This window comes from Portunus trituberculatus, chromosome 42 (assembly GCF_017591435.1).
Source record: "Portunus trituberculatus isolate SZX2019 chromosome 42, ASM1759143v1, whole genome shotgun sequence".
NCBI classification, from domain to species: domain Eukaryota; kingdom Metazoa; phylum Arthropoda; class Malacostraca; order Decapoda; family Portunidae; genus Portunus; species Portunus trituberculatus.
The window spans coordinates 2,127,501-2,145,000 of NC_059296.1; the positions used below are offsets into that span (position 1 = coordinate 2,127,501).

The following is a 17,500-nucleotide window of genomic DNA, read 5'->3' on the forward strand; positions in this document are numbered from 1 at the left end:
TGTAACCATTACTTTCTTGCACCTCCCCTTCCTCTATTTCCTGCGTCCTTATCCTCTGCTGTTCCAAAGTCAGATGAAGCAACAACTGTCCTTTGATGGTGTTGATGGCTAAGGTCATCTACTGTCACCGGAATGCCTTAGTAATAAATTATTTCCCACAAAAATTTTACCACTTTCGTTTTCAATTATAACATTTTAGTTTTGCACGATCAAATTACTTACACACATCACACACACACACACACACACACACACACACACACACACACACACACAGCTATCAAAGGCCATAAAGGTAGACCTAGGCTGATGTTATCTTAATTTTAAGGCTTCCCAAATATGTAAACGATCCATTGGACTCCCACTAACCACTAATCCCCGCTGGAATGCACTAACCTCCTCCCTCACAGCTGTTTCCGAGAGAGAGAGAGAGAGAGAGAGAGAGAGAGAGAGAGAGAGAGAGAGAGAGAGAGAGAGAGAGAGAGAGAGGATGCACACTTCTCCCTCATCAAAAACTTTATCAGAACAACTCAGTATTTTGTTTTCATTACCTGCTGACAATATCGTCCATCCTCACCACGCTGGAGTAGGCGGAGAACTGGTAGAAGACGATGCAATGAATGACGCACGGCTCTAAATACTGTTCATACACCTAGACTTGAAAGAGAATGGTACTATAGGTAGTCTGTAAAATCAGCACACTACGTAACGATAAGAAAAATAAGTAAATAAATAAAAAAAAAAGTCAGGGAAAGGAAGGGAGGGAGGGAAAAGGGAAAGGAGGAAGGAAACTATCACGTCAACCCAGTAGGTCTACACAACACTTCCAACCAAATGCCAGCAAAAACAGACCAACGCATGCCTTGTCTGAACCGCAACTCTGTCATGGATGGATAAACTTCTCTCTCTCTCTCTCTCTCTCTCTCTCTCTGTGTGTGTGTGTGTGTGTGTGTGTGTGTGTGTGTGTGTGTGTGTGTGTGTGTGTGTGTGTGTGTGTGTGTGTGTGTCCCTAAGGCTAAGAGAGAGAGAGAGAGAGAGAGAGAGAGAGAGAGAGAGAGAGAGAGAGAGAGAGAGGAGAGGAGAGGAGAGGAGAGGAGAGAGAAGAAGAGAGAAGAAAAGAGAAGAAGAGAAGAGAAGAGGAGAAGAGGAGAGAGGAGGAGGAGGAGGAGGAGGAGGAGGAGGAGGAGGAGGAGGAGGAGGAGGAGGAGGAGGAGAAGAAGAAGAAGAAGAAGAAGAAGAAGAAGAAGAAGAAGAAGAAGAAGAAGAAGAAGAAGAAGTAAAGAAACTACTTAATGAGTGCGTGACCCAACCACAGTTATTTCAGAGAGAGAGAGAGAGAGAGAGAGAGAGAGAGAGAGAGAGAGATAATAAACCCCTCTTCCTATTCTTCTTCTTCTTCTTCTTCTCATCCTCCTCCTCCTCCTCCTCTCCTTTAACACTACCACCACTTCCATCTAAAGACACACACTAGGCAACCCGTTTCCCTGTGTATGAAAAGAGAGCCTCCCAAATGGAATGCTCTCGCCACGCTCCTTTGCCCATCACCTATCTTGATGCTCCTCTTCCTCCAGTGCCCTAAATGCTCGCTCGCACCTATTTTACGCCAGACTGATTTCTACCGATTCACAGTTTCCCTCAGTTTAGGGTTTGTGTGTCTTAGTGGGCTGGTATGAAGACGAGTCATTTTATCTTAGGTATTTTTTCTTAGCGATTTTCCTGACACCTTTCACAACAACTTAGAGATCATTATTTTTCTATCTGTCTCTGTCTCTCTATCTTTTACGTGCGTCAGTGAAGGGAAATAGAAGTCCTTACAACGAGAAAGAGAAAGAGAGAGAGAGAGAGAGAGAGAGAGAGAGAGAGAGAGAGAGAGAGAGAGAGAGAGAGAGAGAGTGTGTGTGTGTGTGTGTGTGTGTGTGTGTGTGTGTGTGTGTGTGTGTGTGTGTGTGTGTGTGTGTGTGTGTGTGTGTGTGTGTGTGTGTGTGTGTGTGTGTGTGTGTGGCGGGGGGGACAGGGACTGCAAAACATCACTGGCGGGCTATAATAGGGAATAGCTCGCGTTAGCCACAATGGTAACTGATAACAAACAACAGTGGGAGAGATGGGGAGCAAAATATAAAGCAAGTCATCAGAATTACCAAGCTGTCTCTAGAGTAAACGCGGTACTATCAAGAGCTTACCCCACTGCAATAATTGGCGAGAAGAGCTGCCAAGTTGTATTGCTCGGCGGATCCTTTGCAAAGTTTTTGTATTTTCTTACGTGCGCTCTGCAATCCCTTGGCATGCAGCTGCTGTCCGGGTAAGTGGTGGCTGCAGTACCCGTCAGCTAAACTCCTCAACAGACTGACCCAGACCCCTTCCCTCCCCTCCATCGTTCCTCCCAGGAAAGCTTCCCATCCCAAGGGAGGGTCGCGCGCTTACCCCTGACTGGCCCAAGGTCACGCACACTGACCCTGAATTTAGGGGGCGTGGTGCTTCAGGGATCCAGGCGCCTCCACCCACTCTCCGAAAATTCTCTCAATGAAATAATGAATGACTACGCATGTAAAGGTTAACATACAGATGCCCTAACAAGCACACAACACAAGTATTAAGGTTAATCTGATAACCAATGAATATTCAGTATTGCTGGATCGTAACATCATTTCTTTTTAATAATGATACTATTCTGATCTGGCCAAGTCTTATCGCCGCCTCGTTGACTCTATCGGGCCTGCCTATAATGTCATCAGCCACCCAGATATACAGATGCCCCGCAAATACTATCCTCCTTTACTCAATTATCTGTCTAGCTTTCTCGATACCTACTCAAGTACTACTGAGAAAATAATTGAGTTATTTATCTTACTCACAACTGCATTAGTCACTTGTGGGTTAATGTAACACGGAAGGAAAAAAATGCAGAAAAAAAGATGAGAATGGCTTTGGGTCGTACAGTACTTGTGTATGGTCGTATCTACGTGTGCCACCTGACCCTCGACCCACGACCACCACCCTGCCCTCCCTTCCCTTACCGCCGCAGTGACCCACATCCCAAAGCCAACACTTCTCGTCAGGTTCACTCATTGATGTCCCTCATGATCCACTCGGCCCTCACTCGCAGGAAAGCAGTCCTCGCACCTCTCACTCCCTGCACAGTTACAGACAGGCACCACCAGCTCGTTTAGTAGCAAAAGAGGTCACCGACAGAATGCATCTTTCTTTTTTTTCAATGGAGAATCTATACTTAGACTTCTAAATTCCAGATACAGGTGGATTTCGACAGGGCCGTATGTACTTACCCAAAAGCTCCTCCCGCTGCCCGTGTGTCTTGGAGATGATGCACGTTATTCACACATAATATTCTCAGTACGGCACACAGATATGAAGTTCACTACACACCAGAGCCAGACGGCAGCCACTGACACAAACGTCGCGCACTGCTCTACCCAGAAATTCCAGGTCAAAACTGGCTGAGCGGCGACCAGAGGAACATCTCACCCTGACTCACTTTGGCAACTGAGCCGCGGGGGAAGAGGAGGTTCCGTGGCGCACTGAGGGCCCGCGCCGCCGACTCTTGGTGGTACACGGTCAAAACACCTGTTTCCCTTCCAAGAATCAAACACATGTTGAATCCTAAAATTGTCATAGTGCAAGCAAATTAAAGATCTGATTTAAATAACATTGATCTAGTCAGAAGAAATTACAGCTCGATACGCGTAATGACTATGAAACACAAAGTACTACATACCTAGATACACGTACGGTTCACATGTAGCCATGATATTTATACTTTCTCACTGTCATAAACACACGAGTAATTACGCATGGACAAGCACGACTAAAAGACATTCCTTCGTGTAGTGAGGGTCAACCTCCGCACATTGAACGAGGTAGTAGTGATGCTGAAGTGCTCTGGGTAATACGGAGACTGTACAAAGCAAAGATCAGTAGCTGGAAACTATCTTATTCACGGTAAATTAAATAACACTGATATTTAAAATTGCCAAGGACGTAATAAAACAAGACAAGACACAGATGATATTTTTTTCTTTCAGAGAAGTGAAGTGACATATGACAACCAGTACCGGTATCTGTTTATTGTTTCATTTTTCATGACGAGATATTCTTGGCATCGTGACTTCCAGCAAATATTATCGTTACAATACACATCAAGTGACTCATAGGTGCTGATAAGCAGTGAACTGACATCACGAGCGTAAGTTCCCTTTGCGTTAGACCAAAGGGTGTGTAGGCTGCGTAGGCCTACTATATGACAAGTGCGGCCCGCAGGCAAAATCTGGCCGATCGTATTTTTTATCTCTGCCGACATACCTATCGCATTTTCTTTATTATTTCTACTACTATTACTTTTACTATTACAACTAATATTAGTACTGCTGCTGCAATAACAACAATAACAATAACTACTACTATTATTACTACTACTACTACTACTACTACTACTACAACAACAACAACAACAACAACAACAACAACAACAACAACAACTACTACTACTACTACTACTACTACTACTACTACTACTACTACTACAACAACAACAACAACAACAACAACAACAACAACAACAACAACAACTACTACTACTACTACTACTACTACTACTACTACTACTACTACTACGACTACAACAACAACAACAACAACAACAACTACTACTACTACTACTACTACTACTACTACTACTACTACTACTATTACTACTACTACTACTACTACTACTATTACTACAACAACAACAACAACAACAACAACAACAATAACTACTACTACTACTACTACTACTACTACTACTACTTCTACAATAACAACTACTACTACTACTAATACTACTACTTCTACAACAACAACAACTACTACTACTACTACTACTACTACTACTACTACTACTACTACTACTACTACTACTACTACTACTACTACTACTACTACTACTACTACTACTACTACTACTACTACTACTACAACAACAACAATAACAACTACTGCTACTACTACTACTACTACTACTACTACTACTACAACAACAACAACAACAACAATAACAACAACAACAACTACTACTACTACTACTACTACTACTACTACTTTCTACTTTCTTATAATAGATAATCATCAGATGGGAGTCGATTGACTACAGCAGCAAGACCACCTCATTGTACGAGTGCTATACATTTGCCAGAACTGAGCGCCACAACGCAGGCGCGCACCCATGTACCAGCAGGCTTTTCTTCTCGAGCCTGAAGACCTTTCAGTATACACATTGTCAACATAGCATTCTGGTTGGGCTTCACTACGTTCTCCACACCTAAACGACAGTGAAGGTTTTGTGTCGCCATCAGGGCTAGTTACGATATTGTAAGGATAACTGAACTAAAGAAGACTAGAAGATCTAACTTTGTACATAGCAACTGTGCCTCCGTCCAGCTGTCTGATGTGGAAGGAAGCCCGTAAACATATCATCAGGTACCTCGGCTTGTGGCGTCAGGTGAGGAAACCTCACCGTTCCCCTGCCATGTCTCCAGGACCCGCCCCCCCGACTCCCACCGGTGTTTGCAGGTTGGAGAGGCTCATGCAGACGTGAGTGTTGCCCTGCTATTAGGCATGAGGATTTTCTTTTTATCATCTCCAACGGTGTCTTCGTAAGTACTCTACTTCGTTCACTACTAAAAACACATTTCTTCCCAATTGTTATTCGACACTAATCTGTATGTTATATAGGTCAAGTGCAAAGTCAACATTTTTACTAAAGCCACCCCGTTATGTTCCAGCGTCAACATAGAAAGATAGGATCTGACGCTCCTTACAAACTTACGATTTCATTCTGTTCAAGAAGGCGATGTAAGTGGAGTACACCATATTATGTGAAACGTATCCTGCACATGGAGGTTTCTAAGTTAATAGCTTGGAGGATGAGGGAAATTGGCAAAGATGGCCCATAGCTCATGTCCTCATAGAAGCTACTTTAGCGAGACATGATTTAGATTAGTAGAAAAGGACAAGTTATACATGGCCAAGGTATTCATTATAGAAAAATGCAGCTGAGAGTTACTAAATAGGAGAAGATAGTTGATGGAAGGAGGAATTTGCTTCTATATACATCAAACAACATTTTGCTCTACTAATCCAGTCAGATATTTAAGATATGTTAGTAAGTAGTCAGGTTTTCTGTGGCTTCTTCCTGTAGGATTGTGGATCTCTAGGATAAGAAAGGGAACCATTCAGTACGTGATATCAACTTTGGAGCGAATAGGCATGCAAGTTAGTTTCAGATCATAGATGAATAATGGATAGCTTGAAACAATGAGTCTGGCTTGAATCCCACCAGCCAATCATTGTCCTGCAAGACATGACCTTGAGATACATAGTACCTACACTTGCCTCACCAACCATTTATGAACCAGCTGCTGCTAAGAAAAGAGAGCGATGTGGAGAAAGAAGCTGACATTCGAGTCAGAGAGAAAATGGCGTGCTGGAGTCATTTCACGCGCTTACATTCCAGAGTCAGGCGCCATTCCTCTTCCGGATTCTTATGAGGATGCTTGGGGCGAATCGCCGACCCTTGGTGAGTGACGCAGCCTCGCACTCGCCGCAGGTCTATATAGTCCACCCTGTGACAGCATACAGGTGCTCGCATACCCCTTGGACCGGTATCTTCCACGAGATGTAATTTTTAGAATGTGAGCCGATTAGCTGATGAATGAGCGAGGAGGAATCATATTCAAAGACAGTCTGACAGAACTCTGTAAGCGTAACTTTTTTGCTTTTTATATACCAAAGAATATTTGCTGCTGGCGACAAAAGTTGTAGGATTATTCATGTTGTTCAAGCGATTTTAACAGCGGCTGAAATTTGTCCCAGAATTCAAGACATTTCAGTAGTCTATTGGCATTATTATTATCATCATTTTATCTTTTTTTTTCTTTCTTGAAAATCTATGCGAATCCCTATAACTTCCTTCATCAACTTACAAGAACTCCGCCTACATGCATATTTTTCGGTGAGGCTCGTGCGCGTTGTAAGATCTCACGCTGCACTTTTCATCGACACAATCACTGTTCTTATTTCTTAAAACACAAAAAGTAAACATAAAGGACATTTACATACCTATGTGTGTGACTATCGTATGATATTTTTATCTATCTGTGGCTCTGTCTCCTTTGAGAGAGAGAGAGAGAGAGAGAGAGAGAGAGAGAGAGAGAGAGAGAGAGCCTACGTGAAGGGTGTCCTGCCGCAGAGTTCATCTTGGCCTCGTTGGCCTTGTTGGCAGCAAATGGTGCATATAAACCCTTCTCCCCATATAAAAATACAACATTCAGCTTGCAATAAGTTACCGCTGTTTACTTTCTCTGAACATTCAATTCCATGCCACTCCAGGAGTGTGCTTGCCGTGTTTAATTAAATATAGTTACTTACTTAGGTGCTGTAGACAAAAGTTTGTAATTTTGTAATGAACAGCATTAACTTATGAATGTTGAAGCTAATACTACATAATGAAATTTTAAATACAGGAAAATATATTATTGACTAATTATCTGGATTTAAAGCGAATGAAGATAATCCAACTATCTACGTAGGTAAAAATGAAGAAAAAGATTATATCTAGAGAAAATTAATTTGATAAACATAAGAAATTCTTATACATATATTATTATTTATTTGATTATGAATTAGAGCCTAACAACTTAACAAGTACTATACATCTCTATATGTAACCTGTATAGAAAGCTGACGCCGGATCGCTGACAACAACAATAACAATGTCCGCCCCGAAGCAGCTCGACCCCTCCGTCTGCAAGTAAATTTTCCCCTTGTTCCTGTTGCACTAATGTCTTGATTTTAAGGGAGTTGTGTATTAGAGCTCGACTTGTTCATGTGAATGATAATGAAGACACGCCGGCGTGGGAGTGAACTACTGAAGTACAGCAGATGGAGGTGTAGAGAATGGGCGGGGCTAACAGGCAACACTCATTTACCCGGCTTTTCTTCCTTCATCCCATAATTAGGTGATTTCTTGTGCCCAGGATTCTTACATGATTATTAGTGGCTCGGTTTTTTGGTAAAATGCATAAGAAGACCCCTCTTCCTTTCCCCATCCCCCTCCCCCCAGCACCAACAAGCTTGGGGGCCTGTGGGGAATCGGGGGTTTTTGGGTGGGGGGATCCAAAAAGAGGCGACATATGGGGGTTCGAAAAATCTAAGGAAAAAACCGCCGTTTTCAAGAAAAAATGAAAAAAAAAAATTCAAAAATAACTTTCACTGAAATTATCCCTCCCCAGCCCTAGCAAGTTTGGGGGCCTGTGGGAAATCGGGGGTTTTAGGGAGGGAGGTATATTTGAGTGATATATGGACTTTGAAAAATCTAGGGACATTTCCCAAAATGTTCGAAAATATCCCTAAATATAGGGAAGTTTTACATAAACCTCCCCCCTACAACACTAACCTAACCCTAATCTAACCTAACCTAACCTAACCTAACTGGGGTGACTGTGCCTCCCCGGACGCCCCCTCTTATAACACTAACCTAACCCTAACAAAAAAACCTAACCTAACTAACCCTAACATAAACCTAACCTTACCTAACCTAACCTGGGGGGCTGCACCCCCCGGATCCCCCCCTACAACGCTAACCTAGCCCTAACATAAACCTAACCTAACGTATCCTTGCTTTGGGGCAGCTTCCCTCCCCCCACACCGGTTCTCTTATAGCTCCACACAATATGCCCTACCTCTACCAATACCCCTCCTTACAATACCTTAACGAAAGGATTAAGGTCCTGGCTGGTCCTCTTCTCGATTGTACACTGACTTACATCGCAGGAGCGATGATTTCCCAGCAGTCAAATTCGCAACCTTTCCGCTGTAATTGACAGCAAACTCCAGCAAGCCGAGATCAGTCTTCACAGCACGTCATGGCGGGTGCAGGGTAAGGACTGGGCACCTGTACACGTGTTACCCTCATCCTTCATCGCGGATTGATACCTGCGCTGATATCTGCGCTCACGAACCAATGAAAAGCGTTCATTTTTTTAAAATTAATAGAAGTACATGAATGAAAGTGTGAATTGAGGAAAAAGATGAGAATAAGTTATCATCAAAGAGAAAGGTGGTGCATTATTTACATTTTTGTCTCATAACACATACGTTGATGACATGTTGTCAATTCATATGTAATAGGAACTTGTTCCTGTCAAGGCAGAGGTACGTGAACGAGGTGTTGCGAGGCTCAGTTTCACCTGCGTACCACAGTGAATGGATCTGTTAGGGACTTAGATTCTGGCGGAGATGGGTGATTTTCAAGAAAGCAGTGTGACCTACGTAAGGTCGACCGCCTTCCAAAATCTTTATACATCACAAGTATACTATTATAACTTCTTCATAATGACTATTTTGAAGAGATTGGTAAGGAGGACCTCTTCTGCACATTAACCGGTTTTTTTTTGGTGGCTGCTGTCATATTTGTATTCTGAATTTATTAATTTTTTGTGATATATGTCCCGCATGCTTCCTTCGTAGACGAAATTTCCCTAACAAGCTTGAGGACTTGCTGGGAAAGCTGGATTTTTGGGTGCGGGAAAACAAATTAGGGCTAATTTGGACATTTATGAAATAAAATATGTAATATATTTTGAAAACTAGAGAAATTTCCTTGCTAAAAGTTATTTGTTGTAGCCTTGGTACATAGAACGGTGAATTAGATATACTCCTTGATTATAAGCCACCACTAAAAGTCTGTGTTTGCTTTTTAAGTTTTAACGCGCAAGTTAAACTAGCTGCCAATCTGGGCCAAATGATTATCAGAAAGGCTTCTTAAATTAAAATCTAATCATAAGTTTGAAAATTTATAACCATCCTAGAAAATGAGTAAATAAATTTCAAAAAGGCTTCGTAAATTAAGATATAACCATAAGTTTGAAAATTTATAACCATTCTAGAAAATAAGTAAATAAATTTAAAATAAGTGCAAGAGATTTAATCTTGATGGTGAGCAATGGCAAACTGACAAGATAGCATTTGAGTTAATATTTGAAGAACTGCATGGAAAAACCTATAGTAAGCAGTTGTGATGGTTGGCTGAAGCAATGGCATCGTGGATTCTGTCAGGCATGTGCAAAGTGTAGATACATTGAACACCTCTCTTCACACAAACAGTAGGTTTGTGATGGGCCTAGGCTAGGTATGGGCAAGCTACAGCCCGCGGGCCACATGCAGCCCGACAAATGTTAAGAATTTGAAAAAGCAGGTTGATAAACAATGCCAAGTAATATTGTGAACATTTCAATTTCTTCCCACAAGTGTGCACATGCGGGCGAGAATGGCTTTTTCTTTAGAAGCTTTTAATTTTGTATTTTAAATATGAATGATTTTGGGTTGATATAGTATGCGGCCCTTTAAGATTGTGATTTTCCTTTAATGTGGCCCTAGCACTGAAAAGTTTGCCTACCCCCTGGCCTAGGGTATTTTAGTGTAGTGTGTTCAAAGTTTTCTTCTATCATTGATAGTTACATACAAGAAGCTGAAGTTGAAAAGTTTCTAAATAATGAGATGTAAGATTTGGGGTTAGCTTTACATATGTGTTGTGTATTACAATATTAATTTTGTCCACTTAGAGATGTGTAAGTATCTGATTTGACTATTTTTCTTTCAGTGTGAAAGTAACTCCTGGGGCTGTGGTATGTTTAGAAGCAGATTACTTTGGTGAAATCACGATTGGGTCTCGCACAGTTATTCATCCTAAAGCTCGAATTATAGCAGAAGCAGGACCTATCATTATTGGGGAAGGAAACCTGATTGAAGAACAGGCACAAATAATTCACAGGTAAGGAAACTCTTAGAATATACTTTATGTGCACTTCATTAAAACAGCATAATGGGAGGTATTAGTTTGTATTGTGAATACATTGGTGTCTATCATGTTTTTATAGATATCTACAAGGATGTAATGATGGCTGGTCAGACTTCTCATAGGTATGAGACAGTCACTCAGCTTGAATCAGAAAATATATTGTATGTGTGTGTGTGTGATTGATGTATATTATTCAGTGTGTTTTACTTAAATTTTTCATCACAGATTGCCTGAAGGCTCAGAGCCTCAGGATCCACCACCAGTAATGATAATTGGAAACAACAATGTCTTTGAAGTGGACAGTTACTGCCAAGCTTCCAAAATTGGAGATAATAACATTCTAGAAGCTAAAAGTAAGATATCATTAATTTGTATTTCTTATCATGCATCCAAATATATAAATGTATGTTTTGAGCTACAAAGTGCCAAATTTTTTAAATACGTACTTTATTGGTCATTTGAAAATTTATATAGTACTTTACTCTCAACAAGAACTGTAATTGTGTGACAGGTCACATAGGTTGGGGTGTGGAGCTGACCCGAGGATGTGTGATTGGTTCCTTGTGTTCACTTGTTTGCCCTCAAACTATTCCTGAAAACACTGTAATATATGGGGATGAGCTTCATCGTCGATCTCAAGCAGAAAAACCAGCAGTGAGTATCGATTTATTGTTAAGAATTATAAATACATAAAAAATCAAGCAATTCTCATTATGCAACTCTTAATAAAACGCACACATATTACCAGTTTAATTTGTGTACTCTCTCTCCTACAGTCTCAAGGATTGCAGTTGGACTTCTTGACCAAAATCTTACCAAACTATCACCATCTTATAAAACCCAGGAAAAAAGTTGCAGCATAATGACATAATAATCTCAGTAACATACACATATATCATTGCTTACAATTTTGACTTGGGTGGCTTATTATAGATAACTATGGTAAGGTACTTTTCACATAAAATGTTAAAGTGACTTGCATCGCCATAGAAGAAAAAATTGACAACTTGATTCAGTTGAAGGCTTATTCTGTTATAGTTTGTGATTAAGTGTACATATGAATTCTTAATTAATGTTTCATAATTAGTGACATTTTATTCTTCAGTACTACATCAAATTTCATATATAAATGTAATATTTATTTTTAAACTATTACTTTTCTCAAACATGTAATTTATATAGTAAACATAGTTACAAAATCGTTTGTGTATTAGATGTTTTAGCTGAAGATGAGATATGTTTTGCAGTTTAGATAATAACTAAAGGACAGATTGAGAACATTCTGTGTAGAAGGGGACAGTTGAGTGTCAATGAAGAAAGAGGGATAGTAGTCTGGAAAGTTGTGACAAGTTAATAGATGGAGAATTAAATTTTCTAACTCTTGAAGGACACTAGTTTAATCTGCAAGTCCAAAAATATTACCACCTTGTTGTATTGGAGTGGCTGGCCATAAGGTTTGAAACTGTGTATGTATGCGTGTGTGTAGAAAACAGATTTTCATTCTAAGAAACAAGAATTTTGTGCTACACAAAAAAAAAAAAAAGAAAAAAAAAAAAAAAAAATAAATAAATAATAATAGGAGAGAGAGAGAGAGAGAGAGAGAGAGAGAGAGAGAGAGAGAGAGAGAGAGAGAGAGAGAGAGAGAGAGAGAGAGAATAGTACAGTAGTAAGAATAAATTTAAAAGGTTTAAAGGACAACAATTTTTTTTAAATGTGATCTCAAGTTGATCATTTCTCTTCACATGTAATTATTATTTGTTGAACATTATTACACTATTTGATACATTCTCTTTTGCTTTACTATTATTCATAAACAAATAAATGTAAAGAAAAATGGTGCATTTAACAGAATGTCCCTTATAGTAATTACTTTACCTTCAACCTCACCTATTCAAATTGAAACCATTATGCACACATGCACATATCTTGGAGTTTTTACAATGCATTCACAGTGAAAAGGTCATTATGCAGTAATATGCACACATGCACATATGGTAGAGTTCTTATAATGTATTCATAGTGAAAAGAGATTCATCTCTGTGTCTCAGTGATACATAACTAAGCTTTATTTTGCCTTTGTTAATATACAGTATCTATATATACATGTATCTTTACACTACATGAGTTTTATTACTTGTTCCTTAGTTTCCTAAATGGGAGTCTACCGTCAGACAAGCAAGATTTTGAAAGCTTCCTATTCATACAGTATCCTTACACAGTTGGAGTTTTCTCTTTCTCTCTGTTTTATAACCCTCATCTTCATTCTAATGTTTCATCACCCTGAACTTCACAATTCAATTCTCACCCCTCATTACTTTTAATAATAGTATCTTCTCCACTCATGTGCATCTTTAGTTGAGTATCTTAACAGGTTGGTCGCTTTTTAAAAAGCAAGTAGGAGCAAGAATACAGTCCCTTCATTCTGTTGCTTTCAGAGTCCTCATATGATTCAGCCTTAAGACCAGAAAATAGGTACATGGATTTTTCCAATAGGATGACCAGTGTATGAGTGTACAGCATGAAAAGATGTTTTAGGAGAAAAAGTCATGTCATGTTAGAAATCAATTCAAATTGAAATCCAGTACTACTACAAACTTTTGTATCACATTAAAATCATAAGAAAATAAGAGAAGCTGCATGAAGCCTTCAGGCTTATACATGGCAGTCCTAGTATGAAATATACCTACCTAATTCCAACCATCATCCCCATCCATAAATTTGGCTAATCTTTCTGCAATTTGTACCATTTTCTGTTTCCTCTCTAACCATTGAAAGAAAGGTAAGCTCCTTTAATATTATTCTTTCAACTGATAATCATGGGAAGGGACATCACAAGTCGGTGTCTGTCACTAGTTGCTTGCTGTTGACGATCCTTTCACACGAGAACGTAAATATTGGGCACTGGTGTCTAACACTTTGTTCCCTTGTATAAAAGGGGTATTATTTGCTGCTTATAACATATTAGCTACGTTACATTGATGTATCCACAATTCCTGTCATTCAACCTAATCATAAGCAATCATTCTGCCTTGTTCCATAGACATCACTTCTACATCAAATGCTCACTTTACAGTCTATCTAATCTAATTATGTTTTTTCCTCAACTTTACATCTGATTCAATCTTTACTAAATCTTCTTCATCCATCCTTTCTACATACCCAAACCACTGCAACATTCTCTTCACTGCTCAATTAGCTAGCTCTCTTACAAGATCACTTTTCTGGATTTTGTCATTTCTTACTCAATTAATACATGTTATTCCACACATTCCTCAGACAACTAATCTTCACAACATACATTCAAACTGCTCTCTTCTACTTCTAAATTCCATGTTTAAATTCAACACAATGCTACCAGTACATGCATATTATATTCTAAACATTTTCTAATTAAAGCATCTGTTCATTGTTCTCCACAGCTGATTTGGCTCATTAATTCTAGATTTTATCTCTTCACCAGTGTCCTATTCCTCCACCTGTAGCAAAATGTAACCCTACATATAAAATTAAACAGTTTAGTTGCTCAACCAAAGCAAAGATAAAACTTTTAGAAAAAAAAAAACTTTTTTTAGCACAGCCACATTCATAATAAATTGAATGAATCATAGACAACTTTCTACAGTGTTCAAAACATTTTTTGTAAATGTTCTTTGGACACGAGAAAATAAACTGAAAGCTGTAAGTTCAATCCATACAACACCTATAAGGTCATTGTTGAAGATGATAACTTGCACTGGTGTAAAGGTTGGTCTGTGGAATTCCTCATAAGCTATTTGCCCAAATCCATGATATCTGAAAAGCAGAAAACACACTATCAGAAACTTAAACAATTATGTTTTACTCAAAGTTGGGGAGATTTTTTCTTTAATGTAAATGGAACTCTGCTTTAGGAAGAAGAAAAAAAAAAAAAAAAAAAAAAAAAAAAAACAAGGTAGATATATATGTACCAGTTTTAACCAGTTTTTGAGTATATAAGACAATTGTCAAACTAATTTTTAGAAGTACTGTACCTTGAAACTTAGCTCTTGAAACACTTAAGACAAAGGTCGGAAGAAATGCAGAAGAAACCTGGGTATTTTAGAGTTTACTATAAGAAATGAAAGAATGTGAATATTGGTAATTTTATTATAGGGAGATGAGCACGATAAAGATGAAAGAAGGTAGAAAACATTGTGTAGTGAGGCTATGGGAGCTGGAAAGGCATGCAGTTAACAATATCAGAAGATAGATACAGAGAGAGAGAGAGAGAGAGAGAGAGAGAGATTAACCTTGCTATACATCTGGTTGGAAGTGGAGTGGTAGCTTCATAGTAGCAGCCACTTGGTATTGAGAAGGGATGCTCAGGTATCTGGTCTAAAGGAGTTTTACTAGACTCTGGTTCTGTGGTCTTCATAGCTGCAATGCTATTTTTTCCAGTAGGATATGCAGGGAACTTCAGAAGTATTTTCACAGAGATTTTACTGGCATGAACATTAACATCACCAGTTACCTGTAAGGAAATAAATAAGTTACATAAGAACTTGTTTTATTCATAAACATTTCCTATTAAGAAAATTCCTCTGGACATTGTCATGTTATTGTCATGGTTATCACTGACCTTTTAGGCTCTAATCCAATGGTTTGCCCAGACCATCCATTCCCAGAAAGAACAAGATCCAAACTTTCAGGAAAAAAGAGTCAGACCATAGGTGTACAATTATGGGTCTAAAATGACATGCTTCATGCCAGCTTGGGTATAAAGAGCAGGAGTAGAGTGGGAAAGTCAGCCATGGGTGACAAAGTTAGGCAGTACCAGTAGTATTTGTTTAACCCTAGCTTGAAATATGACCCTAACATAAATCTGTCTTACATTCCAATTTAGCAGGACCAGGATGGTCCTGCTAAATTGGAATGTAAATTTCTATCATAACTGTACTTGCTAAACAAGGCAGAAGTGATCAAACTTACTTTATATCCATGAATTTCATGTTCATCCTTGTATCTGAAAAGAAGAACCTCAATTCCATGAACTGAATATGTTCCTTTGAAGAGTCCAGGTGTAATGATCTGCTTTGGGAAGGAGCCATCTTTTCTTCTCAGAGCATTGGGTATGTCATCTGGTCCTGGTAACATCAGTGGTTTATGGATCAGTCCAGTTCTGTAGAGATAAAAATGTCTTACATTCTCTACTTCTATTTTTTTAATAAGATGTCACCTACTAATTGCTACATATGAAGGCTACATATATTACCTTCTCATCATTATGGGTCACTGGAGAAACCACAATCATTACTGCTCTCTTAAAGAGCTAAACTTCAAAACTGCACATAGAGAAAAGTTTCATATGTATTTTCTTTGAGCTATTAAAGGGAAGGAGTATTTGTACTTACGAGATCACTTCATTCAAGTACACTATCTTCATACTAACATAGTTGAAGAGGTTGCCTGTAACATCCCTATCCATGTCACAAAGAGTTCTGATATGCCCCTCATTGTCAGAACAAAGCTGTGTTACTATTCCTTTTCTCTGGAGAGAGAGAGAGAGAGAGAGAGAGAGAGAGAGAGAGAGAGAGAGAGAGAGAGAGAGAGAGAGAGATTGTTAAACAATGAAGAGTATAAGAACAACTTACATATATCCAAAACAAGTTTATGGAAAATAGGAAGGAGACTTGAAATTCCCCTCCACTGTATGTACTTTGAATTTTCGCATTAAGATAGAGCAAGTTGTTTTGTCTTGGTTACACTCTCTAGGGAAGATCTCATCTAGGTATATAGCTATAAATATCGCACACATTTATATTACTTTACAGGAATATTGCATATTTTTAATTACATAGTTACATTATCCAAGCATAGATTCAAATCATGCTAATTTTGCTTTATAAAGAGAAAAAAGACTTAGTAAACATATACATTGATGAATGTTTTTATCTTGAGCTGTTTTGGAGAATTCACAGCAGTAAGAGAAAAGGAAGATCTTGAGTTAATGACATCACAACACTTCTTCTCTTTGACTTGTCACAATGTGTTACATGATCTACAGTCAAAGTGTTTTGTGCTTATAGTAATCAGAACTAACCTTGTCCACTTGAAGGGAGCATTTATGAGGATTTATATGAGGTATGCAAAGGCATTTGGTAGGCACTTCATTTCCATTGATGGAGAATGTAATTGACTCCTTTAAAGGTTCCATGACATCAGAAGTTGGTTCCCATACAGCTCCTTCAATGCATCCATCCTGAAACTGATAACTGTTTTTTAAACATAATTCAATTTACAGTTAAGGAATTTATTGCATCTGAATATAAACACACCCAAAACAAAAGGTGATAATAATAATAATAAAAAAAAAGTCAGTCAATAAATCAATCAATGAATCACATCGAAAATGACGCAATTTCATATATTACAAAAATTAACAAATTTCAAACTCACTCGTATTTCCAACAGGCCCCCATAAGGTCCGATCTGAGACTGATAGAGACCCAGCATACATCCATACTTATGCAGAACTGAAAATAAATTCACACACATATAAATAAATAAAGAAAGAGAATTTGAGTAGGGATACAAATACCAAATGCTCATTTCTAACTTCCTGGAGAAAATGAACTCACCATTTTTATATATTTTCTCATAAGATGATTTTTCACATGATTCAGGAGACACTCT

At 38.8% G+C, this 17,500-nt stretch overlaps 3 protein-coding genes across 10 annotated transcripts in view; 1 reads left to right on the top strand and 2 right to left on the bottom strand.

Moving 5' to 3' along the window:
- Nucleotides 1-3,509, bottom strand: part of LOC123517792 (epidermal growth factor receptor kinase substrate 8-like) — a 101,623-nt gene extending 98,114 nt beyond the window's left edge. For both annotated transcript variants that reach the window (XM_045278260.1, XM_045278256.1), the window contains exon 1: nucleotides 3,282-3,509. The gene's annotated coding sequence lies outside the window, so the exon portion shown is untranslated. The remainder of the gene's footprint in view (nucleotides 1-3,281) is intronic.
- Nucleotides 3,510-5,422: 1,913 nt separating this feature from the next.
- LOC123517799 (dynactin subunit 6-like) lies at nucleotides 5,423-12,966 on the top strand. 3 transcript variants are annotated; one of them, XM_045278277.1, is made up of 5 exons: nucleotides 5,423-5,583; nucleotides 10,652-10,822; nucleotides 11,075-11,202; nucleotides 11,361-11,503; nucleotides 11,626-12,966. In XM_045278277.1, the coding sequence occupies exons 1-5, from the start codon at nucleotides 5,438-5,440 to the stop codon at nucleotides 11,710-11,712; spliced, it is 675 nt and encodes a 224-aa protein (XP_045134212.1). In that variant the 5' UTR covers nucleotides 5,423-5,437; the 3' UTR covers nucleotides 11,713-12,966. The 3 variants fall into 3 exon arrangements, with proteins under 3 accessions (XP_045134212.1, XP_045134216.1, XP_045134213.1); XM_045278281.1 differs by lacking the exon at nucleotides 5,423-5,583 and adding an exon at nucleotides 7,719-7,801; XM_045278278.1 differs by lacking the exon at nucleotides 5,423-5,583 and adding an exon at nucleotides 7,933-8,009.
- Nucleotides 11,503-17,500, bottom strand: part of LOC123517797 (F-box only protein 31-like) — a 9,704-nt gene continuing 3,706 nt past the window's right edge. For 2 of the 5 annotated variants that reach the window (XM_045278272.1, XM_045278276.1), the window contains 7 exons: nucleotides 17,446-17,500; nucleotides 17,264-17,340; nucleotides 16,908-17,072; nucleotides 16,219-16,355; nucleotides 15,797-15,986; nucleotides 15,118-15,338; nucleotides 11,503-14,641 (listed from right to left, as the gene is read on the bottom strand). The exon at nucleotides 17,446-17,500 is cut by the window's right edge and continues 5 nt beyond it. In XM_045278272.1, coding sequence (XP_045134207.1) covers nucleotides 14,452-14,641; nucleotides 15,118-15,338; nucleotides 15,797-15,986; nucleotides 16,219-16,355; nucleotides 16,908-17,072; nucleotides 17,264-17,340; nucleotides 17,446-17,500 — 1,035 coding nt within the window. In that variant the 3' untranslated portion in view covers nucleotides 11,503-14,451. Of the gene's footprint in view, nucleotides 14,642-14,985; nucleotides 15,339-15,796; nucleotides 15,987-16,218; nucleotides 16,356-16,907; nucleotides 17,073-17,263; nucleotides 17,341-17,445 lie in introns of those variants that run through there. The other 3 variants (XM_045278273.1, XM_045278275.1, XM_045278274.1) reach the window with 3 other exon arrangements.